The 16,238-nt window shown below is 36.6% G+C and overlaps 3 protein-coding genes across 4 annotated transcripts in view; all 3 read left to right on the top strand.

The window, feature by feature from the left end:
- LOC120201408 (exocyst complex component SEC10b-like) overlaps window positions 1–5,274 on the top strand; it is a 36,274-nt gene extending 31,000 nt beyond the window's left edge. Inside the window, exons 11-18 of the mRNA XM_039202023.1 lie at window positions 2,918–3,003; window positions 3,093–3,266; window positions 3,731–3,784; window positions 3,855–3,983; window positions 4,076–4,168; window positions 4,268–4,414; window positions 4,785–4,983; window positions 5,246–5,274. Of these exons, the coding sequence (XP_039057954.1) occupies window positions 2,918–3,003; window positions 3,093–3,266; window positions 3,731–3,784; window positions 3,855–3,983; window positions 4,076–4,168; window positions 4,268–4,414; window positions 4,785–4,983; window positions 5,246–5,274 (911 nt within the window). The remainder of the gene's footprint in view (window positions 1–2,917; window positions 3,004–3,092; window positions 3,267–3,730; window positions 3,785–3,854; window positions 3,984–4,075; window positions 4,169–4,267; window positions 4,415–4,784; window positions 4,984–5,245) is intronic.
- A 186-nt stretch (window positions 5,275–5,460) lies between these two features.
- On the top strand, window positions 5,461–6,080 carry LOC120201433 (exocyst complex component 5-like). Its single transcript, XM_039202048.1, has 3 exons — window positions 5,461–5,595; window positions 5,678–5,761; window positions 5,856–6,080. Exons 1-3 carry the CDS (start codon window positions 5,525–5,527, stop codon window positions 5,932–5,934), a joined length of 234 nt encoding a protein of 77 aa, XP_039057979.1. The 5' UTR covers window positions 5,461–5,524; the 3' UTR covers window positions 5,935–6,080.
- A 4,065-nt stretch (window positions 6,081–10,145) lies between these two features.
- LOC120201425 lies at window positions 10,146–16,198 on the top strand. Of its 2 annotated transcripts, XM_039202034.1 has the most exons (13): window positions 10,146–10,630; window positions 10,725–10,860; window positions 11,029–11,165; window positions 11,492–11,693; window positions 11,773–12,011; window positions 12,087–12,198; window positions 12,391–12,532; window positions 12,718–12,860; window positions 12,995–13,164; window positions 13,546–13,851; window positions 13,940–13,995; window positions 14,375–14,589; window positions 14,939–16,198. In XM_039202034.1, the coding sequence occupies exons 1-13, from the start codon at window positions 10,430–10,432 to the stop codon at window positions 16,096–16,098; spliced, it is 3,219 nt and encodes a 1,072-aa protein (XP_039057965.1). In that variant the 5' UTR covers window positions 10,146–10,429; the 3' UTR covers window positions 16,099–16,198. The 2 variants fall into 2 exon arrangements, with proteins under 2 accessions (XP_039057965.1, XP_039057966.1); XM_039202035.1 differs by lacking the exon at window positions 11,029–11,165 and having other exon boundaries at window positions 10,503–10,630; window positions 14,939–16,194.
- The last annotated feature ends 40 nt before the right edge of the window (window positions 16,199–16,238 follow it).

Genomic DNA, 16,238 nt, shown 5'->3' with positions numbered 1-16,238 from the left:
GGGTTTGAGAGAAAAAATCAGAGGATAATAAGAGGGAGAGGGGAAACCGTTTCAAAACAGCCCCTCGTCGGGGCTGATGATCGATGATCGAAGCCTTTTGGGTTTCCTTCTCAAGTGATGGAAGAGAAGAGGGTTCGAACTTCGAAGTTGCTCGGGTCTGGGGCTGTGAAGAGTTTCGGCCATGTGGGTGTGAGGAGTAGAGGATGAAGAAGAGAAGAGGTTCAAAACGGAGCAAGGGGAAGGGATTAGGTTTAGCATAAATTATGATCTATTTTTAGGTTAAATTGTAAAGGCTTTAGATGGGCTAACTCACGATATAATGCTTTCAAAATAAATCATTCATGAGATAATGTACTCCCCATATTATTTGCTGAAATAGGGTGAAATCCACAGTGTGGCTGTAGGTCGCCATGCCTTCCGGGCGACCTACTACGTCGCCGGCTTCCCTGGACGTCTGCATGTGCCATGCACGTCCCCAACACCCCAACAAAGGTCGCCATGCACTCCATGCACGTCCCCAACACCCCAACACAGGTCGCCATGCACTCCCAGCAACCTGTGTTGGGGTGTTGGGGACGTGCATGGCACATGCAGACGTCCAGGGAAGCCGGCGACGTAGTAGGTCGCCCGGAAGGCATGGCGACCTACGGCCACACTGTGGATTTCACCCTATTTCAGCAAATAATATGGGGAGTGCATTATCTCGTGAATTATTTATTTTGAAAGCATTATATCGTGAGTTTAATCGGCTTTAGATAGTTTGGTTAAACACTGCCGTTTAATTGGGGTCCAGGATGGTCTATTTTTGTTCGCGTGGGTTTATTCCTAAAGGAGCCATGCTCAGTTTTTATTCAATTTATTTTAGTCCTTAAATCAGATTTATGCATATTAGATTTTGAGTTTTGAATTATTTTGTTCCTAAAGGAGCCATGCATAATTGATCTCTATCTTAGAAACTGGTACATCGTACCAATTTATATGGTACATCGTACCGGAGCGATCCAAAAGAAGTCTACCCCCTCGTACCGAATTTTAGGGACCTAACGAATTGTGATCTCGTTCTACGTTCTCTTACTGAGCATACCGCGATCCATGTGACTGTGTGCCAAACCCCATTTCTTTAAGAATTCAAATCAGAAAGTCCCAATCCACCGTATCACAAGCCTTTTGAAAGTCAATTTTGAATGCAATCCCACTATAGCCCAATTTAACCAACAAATCGATAGTTTCATTTGCGATTAAAGAATTGTCTAAGATTCGCCTCCCGAAATGAACGCGAACTGAGATTTACTAATCAAGCAATCGATGTAACTCCGCAATCTATTAGCCAACACTTTAGCCAAAATCTTATATACCCCTCCAACTAAATTGATCGGCCGGTACTCCAAAGAAATTAATGCAGTTCTCCCATTGTTGATGGTAATAAAAGTCATTAAAGAAATTACAGATCTCCTCCTTGATAAGATGCCAGAATTTTTAAAGAAGCCAGCATTGAATCCGTCGGGCCCAGGGGCACTATTACTATCAAGTGAGTGTATTACCTGTCAAATTTTTGCTTCTAAAATCTTCACCCGATCTTCGTCCAACTTGGTAAAATTCAGGTTTAGTTCTTCAACTTCCAAGGCTGTTTTCTGATTCTATGCTTTTCGAAATTGCTTAGAGATTAATGACTTCACTTCGCAAGGATTAGAGAAGATACAGTTGTCCCCCGCTTTTATAGAATTGATCCAGTTGACACTGCGCCTAGAAGAAGCAGCGAAATGAAAAAAACGAGTATTTTTATCCCCCTCATTGAGCCATTTAACCCTGTATTTTTGCCACCAAGCCCTCTACTCATCCCTAATCTCCTTCCATAATTTGCTCCGAAGTTTTGTAATCTCAGGCACGATCATGTTCCCCACGCTGTAATCTCCCTTCTAGCGAATAAATTGAAGCCTCCAAATCAGCAATTGATTTAGTGGAATCATGATTCTTGGCTTTCACCCAAGCTAGGAAGGATCCTTTAGTATTTTTAAGCAATCCCCCAATTCTGAACCTTCTGTTTTTCTTCTTGAATATTAGAATAGCAGATGAAACAACCTCTTCAAAACCTTGCATGTCGTACCAGTAGTTGAAGCATTTAAAGGCCGAGGACCCCAATTTGGCCTTTCTTCACATAGAACTGGCTTTGTGCCAGATGAATTGGAAAATTAAAATTTAATGTAGTGTATGGATTTCAATCTAGAGATATGATGTCATCAATGGTTCAGGGCGCATAAATCTTTATTGCCTCAGGCGCATAAACCTTTATTGCCTCAGGCGCAAGGCACAAAAAAGTGCTAGCCTGAGTGAAGCGCAGCACAATATCTGTATGTGCTTTTATAATATATGTGTATATATATATAAAGCTTAAGGTATATGATAAACTCTAGAGTGAGATCTAGTTTGTTGCAAAACATGCAATCTTTATATTGGTCACAACATGTAGGATTTCCTTATTTGTCAATGTTCGTTGTTTAACACTCAAATATTACAAAATATAGAGTTTGATATCATCCCTTTCTTACTGGTAAAGATATATCAAATGAAAAAAAGTAAAAAATAAAAGAATTTAAAGAGAAATCAAATCAGGTAGGCATTTTTATTGCTATCGCTTTACCAAAAGGTGTGCCTAAGTGCTCTAGGTGTGCACATGATAAAATGGGCCTGGCCTCTATTGTTGTATAAACCAAGGCGCAAAGTGCAGGTCGTGTAGGCGCATGCCTTGACAACACTGAGTAGGAAGAAAGTTATGTATTCTTTTAGCTGAATCTGTAACCCTTTTACCATCCTTATCAAAAAAGTATGACCATTGACAATGCATTTAACAATGAGACTGTAGTAGAAAGGTAAATTGTATGTATAACAGATAATAATGATAGCTGAACTCAATTTACAGGTCTCATGGAGTCTCTCTTTTCTTCTCACAAGGATGAATATCCTGAACATGAACAAGCATCTCTTGGACAACTGTATCAAGCAAAGGTTTGCAAACTTGCTTTGCTTGATCCCAAAAGTTCGAGTGCTTGATTTGCTTCATTCTTGCAACTTGTAACATATGTGATTTGGTTCAGTTGGAAGAATTGCGTGCTGAAAACCAGAATGTTTCTAATTCAACTGGAACAGTAAGGCGCTCTAAAGGGGCTTCAGTGTCTTCTTCACATCAGCAGATATCTGTTGCAGTTGTGACAGAGTTTGTACGGTGGAATGAAGAATCGTTAACCAGATGCACTTTATTTTCGTCTCAGGTAATAATTTATCCACCAACCATTGGTATGGCCTGTTACTTGTGTACAATCTTTTTGCAAGAGAGACTGCATAGAGGTGGCTGAGAACCAAAAAAGTGGTTTAAGGGGAAAAAATGAGGCTTTTGAATGTTTCTATTATGTATTAGATATTAATTATATTGCTCTTTAAGTTTTGTCTAAATCTTAACTTTCCAGTGAGTTTCTTAAGGTGCATGGTAATACTTTGTCTGGAAAGCTTTGCATTTTTTTTTTCGTGTGATTCAGAGGCCTTATCCACCAACATGATTGGTATGATAAATAAATGGATAGCTAACGTGACATGATTGCATATATGAAAATTAAGCATGCATTATGAAACGAAATGCTAGTGTGGTAAAAGGAAAAGGCTGGGTGACCAAAAGAAACCAGATATTATGTCATAAAAGAGACAAATTGCTAACTTAATTGCAATATGATTTTTACAGCCCACCATTGTTGCAGCCAATGTAAAAGCTGTGTTCACTTGCCTACTTGACCAAGTAAGCTAGTTTTAAACATGTTGGTTCTCTGGATTTTTGTTTGGGTACTTAATTGATCTCAATTTTTTAGGTCAGCCAATATATAACTGATGGACTTGAACGGGCTAGAGGTAGCTTGATTGAGGCTGCAGCCATGAGAGAAAGGTTTGTGCTAGGTACAAACCTTAGTAGAAGGGTGGCAGCTGCAGCTGCTTCTGTGGTAAATGCATGGTTATGATATATTTCGTGAATTAGGTTCAACTTAACCAAAAAAGTAATGGAAATAAGGTTGGCTAATTACCTGATGTGCAGGCAGAAGCTGCTGCAGCTGCTGGTGAAAGCAGTTTCAGATCTTTCATGATTTCTGTACAGCGTTGTGGCAGTAGCGTGGCCATAGTTCAGCAAGTATGTTGGGTTTCTTGGTTATTTCTTATAGTAGTGTTCACGGTGAAAGAATATTATAGTCTTATGAATACTTGAACCAATCTTACCTTTTATTTCCAGTACTTTGCAAATTCTATATCTCGGCTGTTATTGCCTGTTGATGGTTCTCATGCGGCTTCTTGTGAAGAAATGGCCACAGCAATGTCTAGTGCAGAGGGTGCTGCTCATAAAGGGCTTCAGCAATGCATTGAAACCGTAATGGCTGAGGTCAGTTAACTTCCATTTTTCCATTTAGCCTTTTCTTGGTAATACTGTCTGGGTAATTGTCCAATAGGCATGTCCAACATGAGTCTGCTCTTTTTTTTTAAGTATTTCCTTACATTTGCAGAGCTGGACTTCCATGCCAGTGTCTGTTTAATTTTTCATCTACATGTACTCGTAAGAAAAGGAAGAGCTAGAGCAACATAGCTTAAGAGAGTGCCTATCGATTTGAGTCCTATATTTCTTTTATGGGCTTTGTTTGCATTTCATTTCTTCTCTTCTCACCCACTACATAGTTTGAGAGATTTGCCTGAAATTTACTCTCTTTAGTTTTCTTATTTATCAGCTATTATATCTATGTGAAAATCCTTTGTAGGTTGAACGACTATTATCAGCTGAACAAAAGGCAACGGATTACCACTCACCTGATGACGGGATGGCTCCTGATCATCGTCCTACAAATGCCTGCACAAGGTTTGTCCTTCTAGTCAACTTTTGTGGGTCATTCTCTATGAATATGAAGCTAATTGATTCAGAAAACATAAATCATCAAAGTTCATTGCCTATAATGCTTGGTTGTCTTTATGTTACTTATTTTTTGTTTACTTGTTCAATTGATTCAGAAAACATAAATCATCAAAGTTCATTGCCTATAATTGATTCAGAAAACATAAATCATCAAAGTTCAATTGTTCTGTATTGTGGTTTTGTTGTCTGTGTATTGATTTTCTTTTTTCTTTTCTATTGTCATTTTTCCGGTTTATGTTTATATAATGTTTTGATTAATGAATATGCCACATTTTGAAAAGTTAAATTGTGGATCCTATGTCATTTCAGGGAAATCGCTTGTACAAAGGACTACTTAATCATTGGCAGAAGTTTACTTTTAATCCGAGGTATTTGACCTTTGTTCTGATGTTCTTATTTTGTCGAACAATGAAATAACCACAGTGAAGCATATGTTTTTGACTGTTTCTGATCGAGAGAGCGCCTCGTGTTGACTTGTTGCATGTCTACCATAGAGATCTTGTAAAACGTGTTGTAATACATGTTTACCTGACTTTAGAACTTTTTTATGTTCTAATTTGTAGTGGACTAAGACTGAAGCGTGACATAATGGAGTATGGAGAATTTGTGCGTAGTTTTAATGCTCCTTCCGTTGATGAGAAATTTGAACTCCTTGGAATGTAAGTTATTGAATTCATGAAACATTGGATCACTGTTTTGTCATTTAAATATCTATTTCATTGATGAAATGTTTGTTTCCAGCTTGGCCAATGTTTTTATTGTTGCTCCTGAAAGCCTCTCCAGTTTGTTTGAGGGCACACCTAGCATTCGGAAAGATGCACAAAGGTATTGCTCATACTATTGGTTTTGTGTGTATGAATTACGTTCGGTGTTTATGGTTGCGGAAGCTTTCTAGTTTTGATTTTGGCTCATAATTCAGGTTTATTCAGCTTAGAGATGATTACAAGGGTGCGAAACTTGCATCCGGGCTCAGCTCTTTATGGTCAAGGTCTAGTTGATTTAGAGGTGGGTTGTCTGTTTGTATTCGTTGTCGGAGATTTATCATCTCAAGCATATTCCTCGGTTTTGAGCCACCATTACCAAGCAAGGGCTGATCCAAGATTAAGTTTATTGCGACGATAGTGAGCCCATCGTTCACGAAAACGGAGTACAATAGATTCTTTTTTCTATTTTTTTTTTGGGGAATAGGTACGTAAATTGCATTAGTCATAAAAGACATCACAGAGAACTATAGCAAACATACATTCATGATAATCATAAGTAAAATATAACGATGAGTGACTAGTGACAGTTTGATGATAGAGATAGATCATTCCAACATCTTTGAGTATCAAACATAGAGGAGGAGAACCTAGAGAGTATCTAAAGCGGGTGAATGAAAAATCGATCTTTTTTTAACTATAGTCTCATCCGACACATATAGTGGAAAGCCTACGAAATATCATATACAAATGAACGAAAAAACGAAACATTAGGAAAACAAGTAACCAAGGAAACCTGTAGAATCGTAGACTAATGGAAGAAATTTGCACCAAGAGTTCAAATGCACCGGTATCTATAATACCATTCACTAGAAAAATGGTCAAGAGAAAATATTATTATAATTATGATAAAATACAACTCAAAACTAATAAAATCGAACAACTATCAATTGAAAAATAAAAAAAAAGGATGGAAATGAAAGGGAGTGGCCGGACAAAGCCACCACCGTTGCCCTTAACTAGAGATGCACATAGCCAGATTTAAATCCGATCCGGATCGGATAAAAATATATCCGGTTTTTTCACTAAGCCAAAAAATCGGTTTATAAAAAAATCGGTTCGGATCATAATCGGTTTGGAGGGTCGGATGATGTAACCGGTGTAATCGGTTTTTAATCCGATAAAAAATCTGGTCATCTAATTTTTTAAACCCCATACCGGATTTTTAAACCCCAGACTGGATTTTTTTTCAGTTTTTTATCCGGTTTTTTTTAAACCGGTTTTTAATCCGGTAAAAAATCCGGCCGTCCAATTTTTTCCTAAACCGGTTATACTATCCGGTTTTAAAATATCCGATCCGGTTTAAAAAAAATCGGTTTTTCCCAAATCCGGTTTCGGATATTTTTTTTCACAAAATCGGATATTTGAATTTTTTGTGCACGTGTACCCTTAACGCAGAAGAATTGTGGAAACTGCCTTTAATTGCCACAACAGAGAAAGAAATTTAGAAAGTTAAATTATTTCAAAGTGGAAGAGAAGGCAGAATTAATAGGTTTGCGTGTGTTAAGACATTGATTTGTAAAGCTAGATTATTCAGTTTTCAGTTGCAGCATTCAAGAAAAAGCAAATATATGGTGCGCTGCTTGTATCATGTTTGTGGAAAAGAAATGACTCAGATTTTTATCTACTGTGAGCTCATCAGGTCAAGCCTTGAAATAAGCAAAATAAAAATATTAAAACCATGTTTAGTAGGACAAAATTCTCTGTTTTGAAGTCCTAGCAAGTTCAAAATTACTATTAAACCCAAATGGTTGGCTAATACTACAGTTGCAATTAGGGTATCAAAAAACGAATTCTAGGCGCGTAGCTAATGGAAAAGAGGTGAAACGGATAGATAAGAGCATTTTGATTTCTATCGGTTCCAGGTAAGACCGTTCAGGGACGGTTGTGTATCGTTTGGTTTAAACGGTCGATTAATTTTTATAACGATTATGAGATTTTTTTAATTATTATAATATAATCGTTAAGAAACGGTTAACCGTTAACGGTTAATTGTTATTAACTGTTCGTTTGCATATTAACCTATGGTTAACCTATTACAATTATTTTTAAAAAATAACACAACATGAACGTTTTAAAGTTTCATAATTCATACAACAAAAAAGTATAGTATTTAACACATATTTATACCGGTGTAAGTATGTATATCTCCTAATATCTTGGTACCAATAATAAACACTTTATATAAGTGTAAGTAAGTTTCTATATTTTTAAAGAAATAAATAATTAAAAATATATTAAATTATTTATGTATAAATTTTATTAAAAAATATACAAATTTTAGGAATATGGTCAAAATTTACTTCTAATTATATTAGTATTTTCCCTAAAAAAAATATAATTATAAGTTCAATTTATTAACGGTTAACCGTTTGTTAACCATTTATTAAAATTCATAATCGTAACCTTAATAATTAATCATCATTTTTAGCGGTTCAATTAACCGAAATCATTTAGCATTAACAGTTTAATAAATTAACCTATTAAATTTAACGGTTATACCAATTAACGGTTACGATTAACATTAACAGACTTTTTGAACACTCCTAGTTCCATGTCCAATCTTATCTTAAACCATATTACAAACAAATTAAGTGAAGACAATGTCTTATTCTTACTCTAGGCTGCACCACATTGGCTTTAGGCTGGCCTGATTAATTATGGCGTAAATATGATTCTTCCTTGAAAAAGCAAGCTTAAATAAGGGAGTTGGTTTGTTTACAATTTGGGAGTAGTGGCAAGTAGCAGCTGGTTGTGGGCCTGAAACTGTACTTTTGGGATATCATTCCTGTCCTGCAACGGACATAGGTACTGAAGCCATTGTCGACTTCTCAAAACTTGTCTAAATAAAATATTGAAATATTCAATAACTTTGTTCGGACACAAACTAAGCGATCTTCGTGGTAAAAGAGTAACTGTTTTTTTTTGAGGTTTTAAGTTCGAGTACTAAGAATGTCAAGAGGTGTGAACATTCAATGTTAAATTGTTGAGAGTTATATTTGAATAGATATTACCTTAAATTTATCTAATATTAATAAAAAAATAACTTTATTCCGTGCTTTTTTAAAATATAAAAACAAAATTTCAGTTTGTGGGCTGAAGGGATCTGAGTTTTTTCCCTAGTGGTAGTAAGTTGAGCTTCAACGTTGGGTTTGTGTTCAAGGGCCTATTCCTGCACATGACTTGATTGGGTCGAAGACATGTATGTTTGCCAGTTGTTCGACTGCTATTGTATTGTCTGCTAGTTATTGTATTTAGCCCTTTCTGAAGATATTAATAATGTTATACCTAACCTATGTTTTTTCGCTTTTATTTAATAACATTGCATTGTTGAATCCAGCTTGCTTGCTTGCTTTCGATGTTACCATTTGATATGAGTCCCATTGCTTCATTGCGGTGGGAATTCGAATTTTTTATGTTAATTATTTATTTTACTGATGTGTTCATCTTAAAATTTTATTTATGTTTGTCTCAGACGAAAAATATCTATTATTAATACATATGTGTCCATCCTAAAAAATATTTATAGATTTATCAATGTTCCATTGTAAAAAGTTATTCTGGTGTGTGGTATATCTCTTATGTCCTATTCTCTTATTGGTTTATATAGATATATATATATTCTCTGTTCTATCCGTGAATGAGTGATGGGAGAGGAATGGTAAGGCAAAGAGATAATATTTTTGAGGTTGAGTTTCAAATACCATTCATCTTTCTTTTTAGAAGGAAACTGCTCACGCATGTAGTTGTCAATTGTCAATTTTTTTTTTTTCCTCTACTGTTTGTGGGGCCCAACTTCACCAGACTACACCCACACTTGCTTGTTCGTTAAATACCATTTTTCTCTTTTAAATTCATTGTTGAAAGTGAGGGTGCCCAGCATCAGTCTTGAAAAAGGAAACAAGCGTCCAGCATGCCTGTTTTAATATCTTGGTTTCTGGGATATGTTATATACTTGATGTTTCTCTTTTGGTATTTAAAGACAGATAAAGAAATATTGTTTGTGGTAAAGAGTATATTTTTTAACAGTCTCTTGATTATTTGAGTAAAATATTAAAGTTCCAGGTCGGTTGTATTTTACAAATAAAAGAGAAATGGCAAATGGTTATTAACTTCCATGGAAGGAAAAATAAATTGGTTCTACTTCCCTATGTCAGAGGCAAAGTAGAGTACAATTTTTATCAATGCAACATGGACAAGGAAGTTCTACAAAGTGGGAATCAGAAGGATGAAAACTGGAAAGCAATGAATCGTTGAATTCAATTCTCCAAATTATCATTTACATCATTTGTTGAAAATTTGGTATGCCCTCCTGACATGAGTTGTAGTAACCGTAAAAGAACAGCAGTCAATAGTCTTTAGCCGTGTGTGTCCTACAAATCCTTTCGGGGAATCCTTCTCTGTGTCATGCTTATCTACACAAAGCACGACCTGTCCTGAAGTGTCAGTTTCATGTGCGCTATGCTTAATCTGGTAAATTATTAACCACTACCATTACTCTCCTTCTAAAATCTATACCTCTTCCTTCTCTTCCCTTTATCTCCAGTCTCCTCCACCACATTTCCCCCCTCCATTATTATCGTTAGTTAGTGCATTCCTTTCCTTGTTTTTATTTTAAGGTTGTAGGCTTGTAGCTAGGCCGACCCCACCAAAATGCCTCTTTTTCTGTGACGAAATCTAACTCTACAGTACGTTTTGAGACTTCAGTCTGGACTCTGGAGTCTCCTCTGCAATGGCTTTCTTCAACATGTCAGGTCTGGTTTTTCTTTGTTTGGTTTTGAGTTTCAAAGGGAAATGTGAAGCTTCTTCTCAGTTCTCCGTTAAGTTCTTAAAGGCTCCCCCTACATTTTCACACCACAACTCAGCCAAATTTGTATTTCAACTATTGGGAACTGCCAATTTTACTTGCTCACACTGTAGCATCATTTGCAAGGTTAGCTTGTTACTCACTACAGTTTCTACTTTTTCTTAGCTCCCGAATCCGTTTTCCTAAAGCAAACTCCTTCCATGTGACCCCATGTATGCAGCTGGATGATGGGTCTGCTTCAGATTGTAGAGCTAGAAAGATTTTGTACTCAGGCTTACAAGATGGAAACCACTCGTTTGTGGTCTGCATAAATGGCTCTCGAGGACCTGCCTGCTCTAGCTATAACTGGACTGTTGGTTAAGATACCTTCCTTTATTCTTTATAAGTTGTAATCATCTTCCTTTTGTTTTTCCTACAATAAATACAAAATGAGCTGTTTTTGTATATGTAGATTGTTCAATTCAACCTATATTGAATAATTATAGCGTCCTTCACTAAGTTCTATTGTAACTTACTTTTTGCAGATACTGTCCCTCCCACTGCATTTATAACCTCATCAACACCTTTCACAAGTACCTTAAATGTTTCTGTAAATATTTCTTTCACTGAATCTTGTTCTGGTGGAGGAGGTTTTAGATGTTCATCTGTCAATGATTGCAACGTGAGTAGATGGCCTTTAATTTTCTAAACTTCTAAATTATGTTGATTTTTACTTCATGTGTTTCCTACATTTGCTTGCCCTGTTCATCAGTGCACAACCCCTTTGTTTTCTGTTTATCAACTGACCAACAACAATGTATGTTCACAAGGTTATTGCGACTTTATGATGTGTATTTAATGAATTTCCATGTCAATTAATTCTTCAAATGACCAAAGATAGGATATGATTTCCTCCCCCCCCCCCCCCCTCTTATCGAGCATTTGTGAGTCTATTCTATCAATTTATGCATAAAATGAATGACCAAATTCTAACATGTCTCCTGGCAGTTGCTTGTTTATGGTGCTGGCGAAGTTGTACCATCATCACTCACCATTCTGGAGCCAAATCTCAAGTATTTGCTTTTTGTGAGCATATCATCTGCTTCTCAGTATGGACGATTGGTATTGGTAATGGACAGGGATTTTTGTTCTGATGCTGCTGGGAACCCATTTACTAGATCACCAAATTCAACTTTCTATGTGCATTATGGTGAGTATTCTTCTTTCCTTCAGATTTATTCTCTGTTTCAATTACCCATTCATGAAATGTTTTTCTATGTATTTCACAGATAGAAGAAGTGTATTTGTTGACCTGAGGGTTCATGTTCCTGAGAAATTGCTTCAACTACAAAGTGAAGTTAGGACAGTGCAGGCAACAAATAATTACAATAACCTTAAGGTGTACCTGTACTTCTCAACACCTATTCTCAACTCATCGACCGAGATTTTAAGTTCTCTGAGCATTAGTCAGGGTACGCTTCTTCCTATTATTGGAGAACATCATGGGAATCGCAGATTTGGCTTTATGGTCAGTAAGTTCTAAAGTTCACTTAACTCATGATCTCTTTGACACTTCACTATTCATTTTATTGTTTCCTTTCAGGTTGCTAATATATCTAATATAGCTATAATAACAATAAGCCTCAGTGCAAACTCTACAATAAGCAGACAAGGGACTCCGGTTTCTCCAATTGCACCTGTTACTTTCCTTTATGGTACAAGTTACTTTTCTAAAACGAAATTTAAAGAAATTTCATATTCCGTGGAGGATAAAATTTACTTCCATTTCTGCAGTATTCTCTTGAGTGAGAAGAGTTTTCTCTATTTGTGGAGTTAATAACATTATCTTTGAACAATGATTAGATGCACTACATGCCTACTGACATGGACATAGGTGTGATATGTAGATTCTCAGAGGACTGCAGTGAGATTAAGCACAAGTCATATGAGGACACAAGAAGACAACATCCCGATTTCGATAAAGTTCAAGAAGCCTGTTTTTTATTTTAATTCATCATTGATATCCATCAGTGGAGGGAAATTGCGGAGGCAAGTAATTACCAACCTTTATGCTCTAGGTTTTTTAAGGAAAATAAGGAACATCTTGGAAGAAACTTAAAAGTGGAGAAATATGTACTTGTGCTTTCTGTTGGCTTGTTATTGAAGGAAAATATGCTCTGAATGAGTTATCCGCAATGAACTAACTTCTTTTCCTTGTTTTTGACACATTCCAGCTTCCATGAAATTAGTAGAAGCATATATGCTGCAGAAATACTCGCAGATGATGATGTTGTTTCTGTTAGTGTCCCTGAGAATGTAACTGGGGATGTTGCTGGAAATAAGAATTTGGCATCTAATGTTCTTCGAGTGAGGCATTGTAAGAATATTTTTCCTCTTAATCTTTGCTTATTACTACCTCAATTGATCTGAAAAATCTACATTCATGAGGTTGTTGTTGCTAACCTTTTTCTGTTTCTCTAATCTAATGTCTGTTATCCGAATTTTATGCAGATACTATACCTGTAATCTCTTCGGTGATTTCCATCTTTGTAACTGCTGTTTTTTTGGTGACATGTTTCACTGCGGGGCTTCTGACCATGTCGACTGCAAGCCTTCAATCGGTCGGTGCATTTTCAAGACCATCTTCATCTTTGTCATCTGACCCAGCAAGGATTCTCTTTGTAAGATACCTGACACTTTTTTTTTCTGTTTCTCCACTTTGATTTTAAGCAATGTACTTGCTTTCGTTTGTAATGATTCTAAAGATCATCTCCACATGCCATCACTATGAAAGCATGAAGCATAATGATATAAGTGTACTCAGTTACCTTTCCAACTATTTTCCTTGACAATATGTAAGATTTCATGCAGACAAAACACTTCCCAATGTTTTTGACCAGTCATTTGTTAATATTTTAAGCTTCATAAGTCCTAGACTGACAAACAATTTCGTATGTATTTTGTGGAGTAGAATATCTATTCTTTATTGTAATTATCAAGTCAACAGTATATAAAACAAAAAGTGACAAACAATTGAATCCTTGTGTTTTTTTTTTATACAGAGAAGTGCATGCCACATTCAGGTTTTTGCACTGATTAGGTGGTTACCGGTAACATTGCCGGTAGAGTATTATGAATTTGCAAAGAGTTTAGAGTGGAGCATTCCTTATTTTAGTCTCCCATGGGAAACTGGGCATGTTCAGCCAGTCATGATGGGTGCAAGCCCCAGTGGAACTTCAAGTTCTTTCCTTTCCCAAGCATATGATAGGGAAATCTCCCATACTTTTCAACCAAAAAAAGATTTCAAAATAGCAGCTGCAGTATACGGTTCACCACTTACTCCGATTGAATATAGATCATTTTTCGAGGTCGGAAATCACTTTTTATTTCTCACTATAAAATATCATAGGTTACAAGAAATGCATTCAAGTAACAGACCTGTGTTTATTTGAGCAGAGCCAAAGCATTATACCAGAAGCAGAATATATTTCGGATAGGCTGCATTCAAATGGGTAATGTTGTTAGCATACTGTCTGTTGTGTGTTCAACAAATTCTTCATTTGTAAATGGATCTTTTCAAATGAACAAAGCTTATAATATTCTACTTGACTGTCAATTGCTACAAAAAAGTACACAAACTGTAAAACTGAAACTTCAAAGTCAGAAATCACATGTTTAAGAAAGATTATAGAATTTCACTCGCGATTCAAAAGTGCCATTTTGCCGATCCTGGTAGCAATGGCCAATTATATGAATACATTCACTTAAAACAATCCATGCCTTGCCTTGCCTTCTTATTACGTGGTTTAAGAAGATTCTTTTGTCTTCTCTCTTCATTAAAGTACTAACAAAATATATTGATCATTTATCCTGTTTGTCCCATCTAAGCAGGTGGAGGAATTTTGATAGAAGCTTGTTCTGGTTAGCCGTAATTGGTGGCAGTTTGATACTGTTACATGCTTTTCTATTTCTCATTCTCAAGTACAAGAAGAGAGATTCAGAAAAGCAGAGGAGTTTTGGGGCGCTCATATTTCCTAGACTCGAGATATTTCTCGTAATTCTTGCACTACCTTGTATCTGCCAGGCCTCCGCTGCTCTAGTTGCAGGTATCTTAAACAATTAAAAACTTCCCTAAAAAATTCATGGTTCATCATGAAAAACTTTACCTCAACTGCTACATGGTTTTTTATTTGCTATTTGTTTCGTATCCTTTACCACATGTCGACTTCAAGTGTCTGTAATAGTGTCTATTTCACCTTTCTGCATTTTGGCACTCTATCTGGAGAAACGACTATTTTCCTTTGATACTGACCTGGAGAATCTTGTATCTAGAAATCCTTGTTTAATAATATCGAATCCTGTAGGAAACAGCACTGATTCTAAATTGAATTGATGACATATTTACATATTGGTAGGTTACTCACTCACTCGTTTTGTTAACTTTTATGATTAAAGGAGGAACACCATCAGGAGTTGTAGTTGGCATTCTGTTGCTGGGTGCTGTGGCTTTTGTTCTGCTGTCATTATTTTTGTTCTTGTCGGTCGGAATTACATTTGGAAAGCTGCTTCTGTACAAGGAAGTACACCAAGAAGGCCAGCAATTTCACTGGTACCAAGAGCTCATCCGAGTTACTCTTGGTCCGGGTAAAAGAGGGCAGTGGACTTGGAAAAATGAAGCCACCTCTATTTATCTAACCATGTTAGGCCCTCTATTCGAAGATTTAAGAGGTCCTCCAAAATATATGGTTTCACAGATATCTGGTAGCAGTCTCAGCAGCAGCAGGCAAGGTGACCGTATCATTGCTTCGGATGATGAAACGGAGGATGCTGAAGCACCTTTTATTCAAAAGTTGTTCGGAATACTCAGAATATACTATACCATGTTAGAATCTGCGAAAAGAGTTACACTGGGAGTTTTGGTAGGTGCCTACTTGGATAACCGTGCGTCTAAGACTCCAATAACTGTCATGCTGTGCATAACCTCTTTTCAGCTATTCTTCCTTGTTCTTAAGAAGCCTTTCATCAAGAAAAGGGTACAGTTGGTTGAAATTATCTCTCTTTGCTGTGAAGTGGGCATGTTTGCTACTTGCCTTGTTCTATTGGAGAAGGAATCTTCGATTGCAATTGGGGTCCCCATGCTTATATTGTTCCTAGTAAGGTTCATGGCACAAATGGTCGGTGAAGGATATGCTTTGTATGAACAAACAAAGCAACTAGACACTGTTGAGAACTCTTTCTTCACAGGTTTAAAAATAGCTTCAATTGGATTTCTCCTATATTTCATCCCTCAGAAACTGATGAAAAGCTTTGAAAGCAAATTCCCAGTATTTCAGTGCATGGAAACGACTAGTTTTCCTGGTGATAGCAACAAGAGCACTTCTGAGACATTGGAGAAACCATGGCCGAAGCAACTAAGGGAAATGGCGAAGGCTAGCTTTAGTAAAGATGGAAGCAATGCTCCGACTGATCCTTCAAGCAGCCGAACCAAATGGAGCGGGCTTTGGGGTACAAAAAGGAGTGGGAGCTCATCTGTAGATTCCCATTCAGATTTCAAGCCGAAGTCAAAATCAAAAGGACTGTACAAAGACTTAGAAGCCATTTTTGCTTCCAAATGATGCCTGTTCATCCCCAAAACCCAAAAATGTAACAAAACTTGACTTCACTACTTGAATGCATAGCTCAGACAACCCATTCTTCAAACTATTTAATTGATCTTTTAAATTATATGAGAATCCAATATACTTGTAATGATTTT

This window comes from Hibiscus syriacus, unplaced genomic scaffold (genome assembly GCF_006381635.1).
Source record: "Hibiscus syriacus cultivar Baekdansim isolate YM2019G1 unplaced genomic scaffold, ASM638163v2 tig00007204_pilon, whole genome shotgun sequence".
In the NCBI taxonomy this organism is placed as follows: domain Eukaryota; kingdom Viridiplantae; phylum Streptophyta; class Magnoliopsida; order Malvales; family Malvaceae; genus Hibiscus; species Hibiscus syriacus.
The sequence above is the reverse complement of the archived record's forward strand: the minus strand, read 5'-3'. Positions and strand labels throughout refer to the sequence as shown.